This window comes from Hakea prostrata, chromosome 7 (assembly GCF_041222555.1).
Source record: "Hakea prostrata isolate BN-2017 chromosome 7, UWA_Hpros_2, whole genome shotgun sequence".
In the NCBI taxonomy this organism is placed as follows: Eukaryota; Viridiplantae; Streptophyta; class Magnoliopsida; order Proteales; family Proteaceae; genus Hakea; species Hakea prostrata.
This window is the reverse complement of record NC_142606.1, coordinates 1,121,407-1,138,218: the sequence shown is the minus strand read 5'-3', so window position 1 is coordinate 1,138,218 and position 16,812 is coordinate 1,121,407. Positions and strand designations below refer to the sequence as shown.

Below are 16,812 nucleotides of genomic sequence, written 5' to 3'. Positions count from 1 at the left end.
GTAGGGTGGTGAGAGCTTTATTGTTCAATTGTAAGAGTCAATAATAACACAAAATTGAGGGAATCAACAGGAAGGTTTTAAAATTTTTATGGATATTTGACACTCATTTCTTAAAATTGCTTGAGTGTTGTGCAATTAATGTGCAACACCTGCAGCGAATGATCGAGATCTTGATTGAGATTTCGATTTCGACCATTAGCAGCACAGTTAATGCGCAACACTAAAAGTCGAGCTGCTCATCTCTCAGGTGACTAAATACAAGTTGATGAACTATACTCCTGGATAAAGTCGTTAATTTTTACCAAAAAGATAATTGATAGAAAATAACAAAATAACAAATTGAATGAAAATCTAACAACTAACATAGGCCAGTCCATATCCTATACCCCAAGTATTCCGTACTTTGAAAATTTTTCTCTCACAGTCTACCTGACATAGATATGTGGGCTTGAAGGCATGACATTAGGTGGGCTTGAATGACATGTATCAAGTGGACTATTATAAGAAGGAATTTTGGGAGTAGGAGGTATTGGAGGTGGAGGTGGAGGATCTGAATTCAACAGAGGCAAGAGTAAGAAAAGAACATTTTTGGGAATAAAGTAAAAGCCTAGAATAGGGGTTTGCAAACTATATGTAGGGTAAGTTTTTCTCTGCGATAGAGATTTGGCCTTATGATTGAATTGCGAACGAGCCATCATCGATCCTTAACGCCCAATTGACCTGTTCTACTTCTACCTACCTGGGAAAGAAAAACTTCCAGATGACCTTTTACACGAGGCCGAGAGGCCGAATGTTTCTAAATCAACAAGGGAGTCAAAAGCTACTACAAGTTTACAAGAACTCGAAAAGAAATAGGGATTATTTAATTGATATTTGGCAAAAGGTTCTGAACAGTTAGGGTGCAGAATTATGTTCAAAATCATTGGATGCGGATTAGAAAATGTACATTGTACAAAGTCATATCCAGCCAAAACTTGAAGATACGATTATCTACCAAAACATCCAAATGTTTCTAAAAATTATTTTTCCTCCTAAAAGGAAACAGACGCATAAACGCATAAACCCATGTATAAAACTGCAAGAAAATGAATTAACGCCTTCGGTGTGGCCGTACCCGTACATGATAAATTTATGATAATCACCGGTTGGTTTTCAACTACTTCAACGAATGAAAGAAGGTTTGAAGAAGCGGAGATGATACATACCTCTTTCAAAAATCGATTAGCAAGGATTTTCAATGGCATGTGGATGGTGCAGTAGTCGAGCTAAAGAACAATCTGCGGCAGCATGACACTGGAATGACCAATCCCCTTGGCGTAGATAACACAGCATCCATTAAACATTTTGATGAGAGAACAAAACTAGGGTGAAAACAAGGGACGAAGAAGGGAAGAAAGCAAGCTTTGCGTTTACAGCTCTCTTTTCCTTCTCCCTCTCCCTCCCTCCTCCTCTCTCTCACCCTGTGTTCCCAAAAACTCAATATCTAGCTACTTTTCTTCCCTATTCTTCTCTATGTTCAAAAACCAGAAATCAAGCGACATTCCAACGAAGCCAATAAAATACGCCCTGCAATCTAGCATAAAAGCGGGGGACTCAATGGATCCTCTAAGGCCACCTGGCTTAAGACTACTGGCTAATTGTATAAATTGGGTATTACAGATTAAAAATCATAGTTTGTCACTCCGATCATACTTTGACCGGTTCTACATTGCAATAGCCCAACACCTGTCCTACATTGATAACTACTCGCTACTACATTTATTTACTATCTCCGCATTCCCTGTCAAACTGATTTTGGGTTGAAATAGGCGAGTGAATAGGCCTTTCACGTTTCACTTTCACCCCTGGAAAAATCTCGTGCAAAGCAATCATTAGCCATTGATTCTTGGTTTCCCGGACTATAATATAATAATATTTAGGATCTTTTTCTTTTCACTTTTCAACACAATACACCAACAAAAAACGAAAAGAATTTAAGCCAAATAAATATACACACTGAAATTACACCCAAAAGAAAAAGAAAAGAGAGAGAGAGAGAGAGAGAGAGAGAGATACTCCTTGAAACTCTCTCTTATCCTGCTACTAAAAACCTGTATTTCATGTTCAATCTTCATATAATATCGTAAATACCAAGTAGGTCCACCCAGCAAATGTTAAAGCTTGACAATAATCATGTTGTTGAGAATGTACACGAGCCAGATAGTTCAAATAAATATCATTAAATGATGCTAAATGGGATAAAGCAATGGATAAAGGCTACCCGAGAAGAAACAAGGCTTTGCCTGCAGAAACGACGTTACCACGGTAGAAAGACCCAAAAACTAAAGCTGAAACCACTCCGCAGAAAAATAATAAGAACCCGCTGCGGCCACATGTAGCCCCCCCCATCTTCCCGGACTCCTCCCTCGACACTTTGCACCCTCCCACAACAGTCATCTCGGCTTTTGTGTGGCTGGCGGAGCCACCATATGGAACCACAATACCATGGCCCCTCAATCTCTTCCCTCTATTGGTAGGAGATGGGTACTCAGCAGCTGAAGCAGGACGAGTGGGGATGGATTCCAACAGAAAATGTAGTGCATTTTTCTGTTCACCTGGGATGGAACATCACAACATCAATGAAATATAGGGAAACCTAATTATGAACTTCATTTTTCTAACAAAAACAGTAAACCTAGTGAAGACCTGTTGCACCCTCTACGGCCTTCAGCAAAAACCAGAGATCAATGAACCCAACATTGCAAAATCTAATATCAGAGTCTACATGGGAACAAACTAAAAAAACAAGATAAGAAGGAATGACCAATCTCAAATCTCAGCCAACAATACCATTAGCAAATAACATAACAATTATGCAATAAAAAACCCAAATTCAACTTTTCGACTCTTAATACATTCTGAATTTAGATAAAAAAACAAAGCAAGGAACAAAACCAGGACTGGTTTTCGTGCGGAATGAATTTGGCATTAAAGATAGTGAAAGCTACCTTTTCCTGGGGTTCCCTGGACATATAGTATTCCTCTGTTTCCTGCTTTTCCACATGAACAATCAGCAACGCTATGCATGGCAGCCTCATTTGCGTGGCTTATTTCACCTTCAGAACCTTCACCCTGGAAAAGGGCCTGGCTAAGTAAGCTGAAATTTTATAGGTAAAGCGAATAACAATAATGAATTTATTTTTTTCGAAGAGAGAAGGATAGGGACGGAAGAAGAAATGGGATGTCACAGAAAATGCATTTCAGAGAGTTCTGGTTTACCTTCGGAAACAGAAGCAAACGATCTTCCACCAGGGATCCCTCAGTAAACACAGGGTGGTCCAATGGATAATCTAGGTCATCCAACTCCAGGAAAGATGTGTCATCTTCCAGAAGCTTCTGATCCAGAGCATATTCAGTTTTCAGACTGCCAGGATTATGTAGCCCATTTGTCTTCAGATCTGTTGGAGAGCCAAGGTCTTCCAAGCCATTATAAATTTCATAACAATCCAAGTGAGTACTTTCATCAACATTAGATTCATTGAAGTTCTGCAAGAAAATCGAACAAAAATATTCGATTAAGATGACAGGAAATTTAGTCTTTAGAAATTCATGAAGCATCAGAAAAATAAGGTCAAAGGAAGGTCAACAAGATGAAGAATATGGGACAGTGAAATTTACAAAAAATGAAGGTTCATGGTTATGTTAAAAGAATAAAATACACTTGTAGCACATAACATCGCAGTTCTAACAGAGCACAGAGGATATCGATTGAAATATGAAAGACAACTATCACCAAAAGGGCATATATTCCAGCCACCACAAACATCAGTTATTAGAACATATCACACTTCTGTCAGAACATGTTGACACTTCTGTGCAAGCATGCAATACTTGAAAATATTCATACTATTGGATTACTCTGCGGAGAATTGAAGAAAACCATCATGTACAAAAAACCTTTGTTACTTCTGTGGATGATTATTCCAGAGTTACTTGATTTATTTAATGAAAAATTCTTCTAAATTATTTAATATTTTTTGCAGATTTACTGCTGAAATTAGTACTCAATTTAATGTTCTTATAAAGGTTCTCTGTAATCATAATGCTAAAGAATATTTTTCAACTCCTAGTACTTTTATGACTTCAAATGGCGTTCTTCACCGGTCAACTTAGTACATGATGGTATAACTGAATGGAAGAATCACCATTTGATGGAAGTCACCCATCGTTTATTATTTGGAATGTGGGTTTCAAAAAATTTTTGGCTGATGCCATTTGACTATTGTTATCATATAAATCATAATATGCCCCTTCTTCTATTAATTTGAATTCTATTTCATCAAAACTACATCCAGAAATCAAACCACACGTTTTTTGAAATCAAAATCAAACCCCTGAAATTGAAACATAAAATTCAGCAGCCCTAAGAATTTAACCAGAAACACCAGAACCCAAACAAAGGTCCTTCAGATAAATTTCCAGAAAGAAGGTACACCTGTAACAGAAATTTTATAGAAAGGCAGTTATCCATAAAGTATAGCTAGACACAGCTAGTCATTATAATTCTTACCCCATTATCATTTTTGCAATCAGAGACCATAGCACCATCTTCTTTCTCAAACATTGCTAGCTGTGAAACAATCTCATTGTCCTCTCTAGAGGGAGGATATTCCTCAACCTGCGCGAGAGATGAGGCACCAGGGTCAGTAATAGGGGGCAACGCCAATGCATTGCTCATCTCTCCATCTTCCCAATCCTCCTCTCTATATGGAGCCCCATATTGTTCACCGTTTTTTGGACCTGGACCACTCTTCTTAAATATTTTACAGAGTACATATTCATCCTGCAACAGAAATGCACTGGAAAAGTTAATGAAAGAAAGTTATGGAAATAAATAAGCAAGGACATACTGAAACAGTGACAGTGAAAACCTTTAAATGATCATCTATAAAAATGGAAATACGAATGTGGCGAAAAAAAGGAAGAGATGCAATATGAACCAAAAAACTAAAGCACCATACCTACCAATAAATATGTATATTTGAGTGATATATGCCATTACAAAAGTGTTTTTTAACATCACTCCCCATCTTTCCCATTTCTATCTTTGTTTCCCCCTTGGTCCCATTTTTCCCTTTTAATCTCCTCTTGGCGGTGCCAACAAGGGTGAATATTATTCCGATTGAAAGAGCTAAAGGAGTATGATAATGTAGAGCTCAAAGGCTAATTTGACCCCAATTAATCTCACAACAAAGATTCAAAACAAAAGGTAGGAACCCTAGAGTCCTAAAATTTTTAAGAGACCTCAGAATGACCTAAAGTTTTTAGCAGTCTTCATTAGAACCTGCAGACCTCTGCCCTAAGGCCATGTCTCAATCTGAATTCTAGAAACCACAAAACAGCCCTCACAGCCCATAACCAAAAATCCCTTTACTTGGTTCCGTTTTTCCAATTTCCTGGCAGCATTGGCCCTTGATTGAACCTCGACCCAAAGCTACATCACTAACAAAAGGACAGCTCACCATCCTTGCTACAGAAAATTATTTGAAAAAACAAAACCCACATATCAAAGACATCAAAGAAGTTAACTTTGTTCTACCGTATGAAATAATACTCGTATTGAATTTGAATTTCTATGAAACTAAACAGTACTTCAAGCCAACAACTGTAGTCACAGATAGCCGAACATAACAATGAATGTGTTCTAGAAAAAGAGCTAAATCAGCAAAATACTCAAACAAAGGAAGACCAAGTGACTATAAAATCTACAATATCTATAGACAAGTGTTGCAAATAATCGAGTGCCAGGAAAACAGCACATTTACCTTAATCACACCTGCAGCAACCAGAGTGTTATCTTCAAGTCTGTACTCATGCATTACCCAATTGGTCCTATGTCCTTGGGCTGCACGCCTTTCATGGAAAACCAATGTCTTTTTCATTCCCACAATCTTTGAATTATGACAGATAGGTCTATCCTTCCCAGTAGTTTTCCAATATCCATTTTCAGTGGCACGGTTTGCCCTTAGCCCACTTGAATATTTCCGATCCCTTGGGCAGAAAAAGTACCACTCAAGGTCTCTACTCTGCAAGCATGATTTTCCTGCATAAAAAGGAGACATGCCAACTAAGAAACAAGAACTATCTGGAATCAAATGTTGAAATTATATCTACTATTGGATTTAAACCAATGACTCCAGCCATATGAAAACAATACTCTAACCACTGAGTTAAGTAGGTTATTTATCATCATCAAGAGAAACAAATGGGACCATCACATCGATGGATTATAGATCCAATATTACTAATAAAAAACACAAATCCTTAGCAGGAAGGAAATTGGAAAGCTATTATATCCGATCATGAAACACTTATCTTGACAAGATAGTTTCTACATGATAAACTATCTATCACAAATGCAAGGGCTATAGCTCAGTTAGGTATAGCACCTCGTTTACACGCGCACCAAGGTTTTTCAAGGGAATCCATCATGCTTGGCCCTTCCTCTAAGGGGTTGTTGTGTAACAAGTGCATAATGTCCACCTGAACGCTCGTGGATTTTATCATCAACTTGATGAATTAATTTCAGAATATAAGACTTTCCTATCATGGTGGGAGATCTCGCGAGATATCTCGCCTTTTTAGAAAGGCGAGACGAGATCTCTGGCGAGATCTCGCTAACAGTAGGATTTTGGCTGCTTTAGGGGCTTTTTAAAGCCCCTGTCTCGCTCGAGAGAGGCATCTCTCGCCTCTCTCTCTCCTCTATCTCGCTGGAAGCCCATATTTGGCCGGAAAACTTCATTTTTGGCCGGAATTTGGCCGGAATTTGTTGGGGATTCAACATAGCAACATCATCAACTCATCTACAACAACAAATTGAAGCATATTTGTAGTGATTCAAGCATATTTCAAGGGATCTTCAAGAAATGTAAGATTTTCCCCCAAATTTGATTTTTTTCAAATACAAGGTTCTACAATGATTGTATGAGTGTGATATAAATATACGTTGATGTTCAAGCTTAGATCTACACTTTCATGGAAAAAAATTTAATTTTCTGTTATTAATTTTTTTTTGAATTTTCGTATTTAAAAAATATATTATCTAAAAAATTAAAATTAAAGATTATAAATAAATACTTATGATATGAATGTGATTATTATTTATGTTAAACTACATTTAGAGGGCTACAATCTCATGTATTAATATTTTGATTATCATGCTTGCTGTATTTTTTTTATTTAAATAATTAAATAAAATAATTATGAAAAATAATATTTTATTAAAAAATTATCTGTTTTTTTTAAAATGATGCTTATATTATGTAGTTTATTTTAAAAATACAATCATGTCTTATTGAGCATTGTATATATGTTATCTTAGAACAAAGTGTGTGTTTTGTTGTTTTATAAATTATTTTTACATAAAATAATTATAAAAAATAATATGTTATTAAAAATTTATCTGTTTTTTTTTTTAATGATGCTCATATTATGTAGTTTATTTTAAAAATACTAACATGTTTGTTTGAGCAGTGTATATGTGTTATCTTAGAACAAAGTGTGTGTTTTGTTGTTTTATAAATTGTTTTTACATGTTTTTATGTATCTAAAAATTATTCTAATGATTATTTGGGAATATTCATGATTCATGTATGTATTTCAGACTTTCAGTGCTGTACATTTGAATCTTAAATGGCAACTAGTGGGAGTGGCGGCCCTGGTAGTGGGACTCGGGACATTGCTTGGCAACATGGGGATCCACTGACTGCTGACAAGAAGAAATCCCGATGCAAGTATTGCCTTAAGACTTTGAATTTTGGTGGTTCAACCAGATTAAAGCAACATTTGGCTGGTGGTTATAAAGATGTTGCCAAGTGTCCCAGGGTTCCTTATGAAGTCCAAAAACAATTGCAGCAACTTTAAGGGGAGGGAAACAAAAAAAGGAAGAGATGGCACAAAAGCAAAGGGAATTTGAGGATATAGTGCTATCTAGACCTACTCTTGATGTTGATGAGGAATCAAGCGATGATGAAGAGAGGAGGAGGGTTATGGGTGTTGAGTCACGAGCCGAATGGAGACAGATGAAGGCTGCAATGGAAGCTAGCAGACAGTCCTTACATGCTGATAGTGTGAGGCAATATGAACAAACAAGGGGAGCAGGTGGTTCGGGGTCAGGGGCATCCATGCCACCTAGACATAGTTTTCAGGGAACTGAGACTGAGAGGACCGAAAGGAGGAGGAGGAAGACTACACATTATGATTCCACATTTGACCAAGACCCCTCCCTCTTCAACCAACAAGACATCTATCAAAGAAGCATTCCCTATATGTTTGCTGGAGGTAGAGAAGGCGATAGGGAGGAGGAAGCTAGGTTATCAATCAGCAAATTCATGCTCTATAACAACATTGCACCCAATGTAGCCAAAACACCATACTATCGGGGGATGATCAATGCGAGTTGCTAGGGCAGGTGTAGGGGTTAAAGGCCCAACAACTTGGGAAGTAATGAATAAATATTTACCCAAGGTAAAGCGGGAGGTGGATGAATACATTGAATCATTAAAAGAACAATGGAGTACATATGGTGTTTACGTGATGGGTGATGGATGGACTGGTCCTACTAGACAGTCCATCATTAATTTCATGGTGAGCTGCAATGGAAAGACATCCTTCCTCAAGTCAGTGGATGCCTCAGATAAGATCAAAGATGCTGACTACCTTTACAAGCTTCTTAGGGAGGTGGTACTCGAGGTAGGGCCAAAGAATGTTGTCCAAATTGTCACAGATAATGGTGCAAACTTCAAAAAAGCTGGTGAAATGTTGATGAGGAAGAAGAGCAGCAAGATCCACCTCTTTTGGACACCATGTGCTGCTCATTCGATTGATCTTATGTTGAAGGACTTGGGGAAAAGAAAGTCAATCAAGATCTTGTGGTTGAGAGGGCTAGAAGGGTAAGTAATTTTATTTATAACCATGGTTATGTCTTGAAGATGATGAGGAACCACTGTAAGGGTGATCTAGTCAGACCTGGACTGACTAGATTCGCCACCAACTATGTAGCTCTGAAAAGCTTCCAGAAGAAAGTGGTGGGTCTTCGGCACATGTTTGCAAGTGAGGAGTGGTTTGGTTGGCGTGGATCTAGCCATCCTGATGCAGTACTAGCCCAACAAACCATTGCTGATGATTCCTTTTGGAGGCAGCTGAATAGAACACTGGGCATTATAGAGCCTATTGTGTTTGTTTTAAGGATGGTGGATTCGGAGAAGAAGCCCACAATGCCCCACATATATGCTGCCCTCCAGCAAATGAAAGAGTTGGTTAGAGCTGCTGCCCTAGCACCTTCAAATCCTACGAGAGGATCATCGATAATAGATGGGAGATGCACTTGATGCATCCTTTGCACTTGGCTGGTGAGTCACTTTTAAGTCTTTAAGTTTTTGTTGTATACTTATTTAAATTCTTTATTTGTTATAACTTATAACTTATAATTTATAAACAAGTAAGTTAGTAAACAACCAAATCACTAAGTCACTAACCAAATTTTTTTATTTCCACAATGCAAGCTTACTACCTCAACCCAAAGTACCATTACAAGAATGATCTGGGGCTTGATGTAAAGTTGATGACTGCGGTGCAAGAGGTGGTGGAGAAGCTTGTGTCAAATCCCATCATGCAAGGGACAATTAATGGAGAGGTGAGAACTTATTCAATTGTTTCTTCAACTTCTTGCATTAGTGCATTAGCCATTAAGCATATACATAATACAATAATTGAAGAATTGGTGTACAGATCAGGGAGTTCAGGGATGCCTCTGGGAGTTTTGAAAAGCCTTCTGCGGTTGCAACTAGGAAAAAAACTGATCCTCGGTAAATAGTTCACTACTCTATAAGTCATTAAGTCTATAAGTCTATAGACTATAAGTCTATAACTTTATAAATGATAAGCCGATAAGTTATATAAGTATAAAGATTTGCTTGCCTAATGCATTCTTATTTTTGGTTATGCAGTGATTGGTGGTTTCTATATGGAATTAGTGCGCCAAATCTCGGGGACATAGCAATTAAAGTACTCTCACGAGACTTGCTCATCCTCTGGTTGCGAGAGGAACTGGAGCACCTTCTTGCTCATCCATAGTAAGGTACGGAACAGATTGGGGAGTAAGAGGCTCGAGAACTTGGTGTATGTGCATTACAACATGAGATTGAGAGTAGGGCACATACAAGATAATATAGATGACGACAATCGTGAACCGATTGAGTTGATTGATATATTCCACGAGCCCCCCGCAGAAGATGAGGAAGATGATGTCATATATCGGTGGGTTAGGGATCGAGGTGGCCCGATCTTTGGATGGGCTAGAAGGGCAGCTCGATCCTACCATTGCTGCTGCTGTGGGCCCAGATACTGTGGCTGAGCACCTATCTTCTGATGAGGGTCAGGCTGCTGTAGCGGCATCAGAAGGATTAGTTGTACCATTTGTGGAGCCACCTGGTTGACTTCAAACAATTGAGGTGACAACTAGTAGTGGGGATTCAGATGATGATGCCGATGATACCACTCATACCAGACGGCCAAGTGGCCCAAATCAGACATCGAGTTAGAGTCATGGAGGCAGTCAGGCTGGTCGTGTTTACGGTGGAAGTCAGCGTCAACAAAGGGAGTCACCTGACTCACCTCCACCAGGTCCGAGTCATCCGACACATGTGAGCCATGTTCCCCTATCTCTCAGACTTATAGTAGGAGTCGGAAGAGCAGATCAAAGCAAGGGCAGGGGCAACCGAATGATGATGCGAGCATGCATGATCTTGAATTGAACATGGGAAGCATGAGCCTAGATCAGAGTGATTCACAACAGCAGAGCCTGTCATTGGGGTACCAATACGGGATCACAGCACCGGGTCAGATTACAGTGGGTATTCTTCTTATGGAGGTCATACTATTCCTCAAGACCCTTCACCTGGAGAGTATGCATATGGGAGTGAAGGTGGGTTGTTAAATGAGTGGTTTAGAAACCCGTACCCAAATACTCAACAACTATATGAACAACAACAACAACAATGGCTCTTTCACCCACCCACGATTGACGGTTATCCTAGATCGCTATTCCTCCAAAAGATTCGACATGCAAACATATAATGATCATATAAACCGATATGTGACATACTTCGATGATCAATTGACTTGGGAGTCATATGTGGCCACCGTTCAGAATCAATTGATGCGGAATGTTGAGTGATACTCTTAGTCTTGTAACTTGTAAGTTGTAAGTTGTAATCTTCTTAATTCTTATGGAGTTATGGTTGTAAAATTTTGAAGACATTTAAGTGTTTAACAATTTATTACTTTGAATCTTTGATAGTTTGAAGTTTGAACTTTGATCACTTGTTGACTTGATTCTTGAATACTTGATGTGTAATGTTATTGTATATTTGTATTTGATACTTGATGGTTGATAAATGATAACTCATTAACTTGAAGTCTTGAATTACTTGATATCTTTACATAATTACATTACATGTTGTCTCTAACTCTCTAAGACTCTAACTTTATATCTATAATCTCTATTCTCTAAGACTCTAACTTTGCATTTCACAGAATTTCGGTTTTACACATAGGGTCGACGTAGGAGACATAGTTAGGGTTATTTTCTCACAAATCTAAGGCCACCAATGTGTTCAAAAGGCCTTAAATAGGCTAAATACCAAGTTTCAGCCCAACCAGAGCCCTAAAACTCACCGAGATGGGCTACCGAGACTACCGCCAATTTTCTGGCATATCTCGACCGAGATCTCGCCATCTCGGTCGAGATCTCGGTATTTCTGAGTGGTGAGATCTCGCTCGAGAGCGAGATCTCCCACCATGTTTCCTATTAGAACGGGTTGTTCAAAAGGATCTCGTTCTTCCATCAAATATTCTGTTGTTTCCTGGATACTCGGGTTCAAATACCCATGGATTCGTTGTTGGCTTACTGGCTTCATATAATTCAAAAAACACTAGTTTTTCTGATTCCCTACGATTCTAACGAATCTCCGGGTATCTCTATCCTTCTCGGCGGGCTGATGAGGCCTGTTTCTCAAAGCCTCTTGTTCATATCTCTCATCAAAAGGTGTTACTCGATAATGTCTGTCTAGCATGTCCCCCACTAACCCCGAGCGAACATTCAAATATTTGTCCTACATTCATTTGTGAAGGGACTCCTAATGGGTTGAAGACCATATGAACAGGTCTTCCGTCTTGCAAATAGGGCATATTTTGTCTAGGCAAAATTTTGGAAATGATACCTTTATTCCCATGTCTTCCAGCAACTTTATCACCTACTTTGATTTCACATTTTTGTGAAATATATACACGAATTGTTTCTGTATTATAATTGGAAACCCCCTTTTTCTAGATCCATCTCACATCAATAACTCAAACCACTTCCACCTATAGGTAATTTAGACAAGTTTCCTTTGAAGTGGATACCTGAATGCCAAGTATGGCTCGTAATAATCTATCTTCTGGAGCATACGATTATTCTTCCGCCATCTGGGGCCTTAATTTACTTCCTAAAATATCACATTTTCTACCCAAGATTCCAACATCAAAATTCCATTTCTGCCTAAATTTTGGAGTAAATGGGCTTCTAAATGAGGTGTTTCATTAGTGATCCTTTCCAGACCTTGTCTTGTCACATGAGTCTGAATTTCATATTTTTGTATGTGAAAAGAAGTATAAATATCTCCATATACCAAACGTTCGCTAATGAGTATTGCGTCTTCAGAATTGTAACCTTCCCATAGCATATAGGCTACTAATAAGTTTTTTCCCAAAGCGAGTTCGCCACCAACCGTAGCGGCACAGTCTGCTAAAATTTGTCCCTTTTTAATGCATTTACTTGGGTGAACCTGGGTTTTTTAGTGCATACAAGTATTTTTGTTGGAACGTTGGTACATAACCAATGGAATGCTTAAAGTGTCTTTGTTGCCTGAGAATCCAATGCCCCAAAAACCTAAGGGTTCCTCTGCAAGGTTAGTCCATGGAGGGTGAGTCAGGGCCTAAGATCAGGCTGAAAGGCATAGTTAATGGACAATAGGTGAATATTCCTGTAATACCCCTTGTTGGTCCGAGGGACGGAGGAGGCTAGGTTAGCCGAAAGATGGTTATCGGTTCAAGGATGCAAGGTGACCTTGCTTTTTTAGGGTAAGGAGTAGAGAAAATGCCTCGAGCCAATGTCCGAGTACCAAGCGCTGAAGTAACCCACGCCATACTCCTAGGAAAAGCTCGATCGACCTTCAACAAAAGGATACATGTACCCAAAACTGACACAAGTGGGTAGGTAGAGAATACCTAGGGGTGTGAGACAACTCTCTTTAAGGAACTTGGCAAAATAGCCCCGTAACTTCGGGAGAAGGGGTGCTTCCTCACAAAGGGGGTCGCAGTGACCAGGCCCAGGTGACTGTTTACCAAAAACACAGGTCTCTACAAAGTCATAAGATCATGTATGGGGGCTAACGTACCCAATGCTAGAAGGTCAAGGAAGTTAGTGACTTGATGACAGGGGAGCCATCAACCGAAGCCTCGGTGAATGGTGGCCAAAACTATAACGGTCCTAAGGTAGCAAAATTCCTTGTCAGGTAAGTTTTGACTCGCATGAAAGGTGTAATGATCTTGGCATTGTCTCGGAGAGAGGTTCGCTGAAATAGACATGTCTGTGAAGATGGGGACTACCTGCAGCTGGATAGAAAGACCCTATGAAGCTTTACTATTACCTGGGATTGGCTTATGGCCTTTCCTGCGCAACTTAGGTGGAGGGCAAAGAAGGCCTTTTTCTAGGGGGCCCCAGCCATCAGTGAGATACCACTCTAGAAGAGCTAGAATTTTAACCTTGTGTCAGGACCCACGGGTCAAGGGACAGTCTCAGGTAGACAGTATCCATGGGCCGTAGGCTTCCCAAAAGGTAATGGCGGCGTGCAAAGGTTTCCTCGGGCCGGATGGAGATTGACCCTCGAGTGCAAAGGCAGACAAAACTATGCAATTTAGCTCTTTTATAGAACTTATAATGGCCTTAGATGAGCAATCAGTCAATTTCTTCAGTGAAGGGAAAGAAAATGTGTCTAAGAAACAAGTATCTAAAAGGTAAAGTAACACATATTTCAGCAGTTCCAAGACATTATCAAATGTGTCTTCAGTTCCAACTATTCTGTTAGCTCTCATAGAGGACCTTCCCTAGCCATCTTCTGGAGCTTGGAGAAAAAGGGGAAAAATGCCAAGATCACCAACTATGTGTTCAATCTTATTGATTCCATGTTCTGAGAATCTTTATATGTTCAATAGTCCTCCCTATTGTTTTAGTTTCAGCTGTATCATTTTCACAATGTATGGTGCAGAGTGTTGGGCTGTTAAAAAGAATCATATAGATAGTGTAGCAGAAATGAGGATGCTAAGATGGACGAGTGGCAAAACTAGGATGGATAAGATAAGAAATGATCATATTAAAGTTGGTTTGGGAGTTGCTCCCATAAATGATAAGCTCTGAGAAAGTCATTTGAAGTGGCATAACCATGTTCAAGGAGACCTATAAATGCCCCTGTATGAGAAGTGATTTAATCCATATTGAAGGAACTAGAAGAGCTAGGGGTAGACCAAAGATAACATTAGGAGAAGTGGTGAGAAAGGATATGTATAGCTTAGGCCTTGTATCTAGCATGGCCTCGAACAAAACTAATTGGAAGGCAAGAATCCATGTAGCCGACCCCATTTAGTTGGGCAAGGCTTATTGTTGTTGTTGTATCATTTTCACAATGCGTTTATTCTTTTGGGTAATCTCACGAGCAACCTATTCAGTGCTCATAAGGCTGTTTAGTTTTATTCTGGCCTTTTTACAGTTTCTGAACCTTCTGCTCTAGGATCCCACTAAAAAATTAAGTAAAAACATAACTGCAATAGATGCTTATTTTTTTCTTGTTTGTCCCTCAATAAATTTATACTCCTAACAGATGATGAATCATCAGAAAATTTGATTACTTCAGTCAAAATCAAGCAATAAGATCAGCCAAAGGCTACATATAAGTGACAGTGAAACCTGACACTACATTCTCACTAAAAAATAGTTAAGAACAATACCAGGAAAATAAATACACATAATCAAACTTATGAAAATATAAGCACAAATAGGAATTAGAGAAAACCTGGAAGCTCCCAAGGATCAAACTTGTACAGATCTATCACCCCAATGGCTTCAAATTGGAGCCTCTTTCCCATGACCTTCCTTTTCAGGTAGTAAAGAACCAGTTCAACATCAGTTGGATGAAAACGAAAACCTGGTGGAAAGGACATTCTTCCTCAAACACCCCAAGGGATATTTACTTATTTCCAGCCCAAAATTCTAGTTTACAGTTCTTTTCCAGCCACTAAAAGCAAACAAGCTATTTTTCCAAAAATTTTATGTACAGCACTCCAATGAAAGTATCATTTGAATAATCAATTTCTTAATATCTGTACTCCTACAGCCAAATATACAACTTCAGGCAACAATGTCCACTCAAGAAATGGTCAGGTCCAATGTCGAAAGACTACTCTCTGTGAGCACCACAACCGACCCCGGATCATGAAACTGAAATTGCTGTGAACAAACTGCTGATGATTGTTGCTGCGACCAACAGACATTTGAGGTGCAATGGAAGCCCTGCTTGTAACCTTATTAGGGTCAGCATGATAAACATAAGAAAAATATCAAGCAAACAACAGGGGAAGAGGGAATAATTGCAAATAAGCCACTTGAAATAGCAAACCAAAATGAGGGAAACATAAAATCATAATAAACACAGACACATGGAAAGGATGACCGAGCAGAGAGTCTCGGCAACATAGAAAGGAAGAACCACGAACGAAACGAACCCAGTAGATAAACGTAAGTAGCAGAGGAAGGACCGGTATCTTGTTTTTCATTAAAAAAAAATAAAAATCAGATCACTGAGTAAATGGGAACCCTAAAAGCACCGAAATTCTAAGTAATGCTTTGAAGAAAGACAAGCAAACAACCAACAACCGAAACCGTCTAATTTTATCATATATAGACAAACAGATGCATAAAACAAGAGAGAAACAAAGCAACGTACAATGACCGGAACAAGTGACGGTACCGGAAAATAAACACGAGTGAGAATAGAGAGTGAAGCGAGGGGTTTATACAAAAGCTCGACGAAACTGAGAATTGTGACAACTTTGAAGCAAGAGAAACATGCAGACAACGAACCCAGCACAAAATTGACAATACTAATAAGGTTTTTATCGGGTAAAGCCGTCAGCAGAAATCATAGGAAAAATCTGTGAGACCAAAAATCAAACCACCAATTACAATTACAACATATATAATCCGGCCATGTCTTACCTTTCACCAAAGAACGCCGAGAACAAGCAGCGACGGCCAGAGACGACCGACAGAACAACTAAGTAAAAGTAAAACTGGAGATGGGAAGCGAGTGAGTGGAAGGGTTTATACAAGCGCAAAGAGAGGAGAGAAAGTGGGGCAAGCAAGCAAGCGAGACGAACGAGCAGGAAACTGTAGTGCGATGAGTTCCCGCGTTAAAATGAGGGAAGCTTCTTTTAGAATACTCGGCTTCTCATTGGTCCATTTTCTGGTATATTTCGCTCATATACATTTTTATTTTTCGGTATACGGTACCTATTCTATTTTTTTTTGGTAGAAAAGACGCCATTGTTTTTGGAAGGAAATATTTATCATATTTTATTAAAGTTAGTTACCAAATATTTCAGTTATTATTTCTTACCAGAAAGAAAAAAAAAAGTATTTCAACTATTTTATTTATTCTAAATGACGTGTAAAATAAG

General features: G+C 38.9%; 1 protein-coding gene across 1 annotated transcript; it reads right to left on the bottom strand.

The window, feature by feature from the left end:
* Nucleotides 1-1,758: 1,758 nt before the first annotated feature.
* LOC149008819 (NAC domain-containing protein 13-like) lies at nucleotides 1,759-16,529 on the bottom strand. Its single transcript, XM_089161575.1, has 7 exons — nucleotides 16,352-16,529; nucleotides 15,150-15,646; nucleotides 5,805-6,082; nucleotides 4,550-4,822; nucleotides 3,259-3,525; nucleotides 2,988-3,111; nucleotides 1,759-2,594 (listed from the first exon to the last, which is right to left on the bottom strand). The coding sequence occupies exons 2-7, from the start codon at nucleotides 15,295-15,297 to the stop codon at nucleotides 2,257-2,259; spliced, it is 1,428 nt and encodes a 475-aa protein (XP_089017701.1). The 5' UTR covers nucleotides 15,298-15,646; nucleotides 16,352-16,529; the 3' UTR covers nucleotides 1,759-2,256.
* Nucleotides 16,530-16,812: the final 283 nt, after the last annotated feature.

Coding starts and splice junctions, on each gene's coding strand:
- LOC149008819 (XM_089161575.1), bottom strand. CDS start 15,297: ATGTCCTTTCCACCAGGTTTTCGTTTTCATCCAACTGATGTTGAACTG. Junction 4,823..5,804: donor TTGCTGCAGGTGTGATTAAG/GTAAATGTGCTG, acceptor TTTCTGTTGCAG/GATGAATATGTACTCTGTAA. Junction 2,595..2,987: donor CCAGGGAACCCCAGGAAAAG/GTAGCTTTCACT, acceptor GTTCCATCCCAG/GTGAACAGAAAAATGCACTA.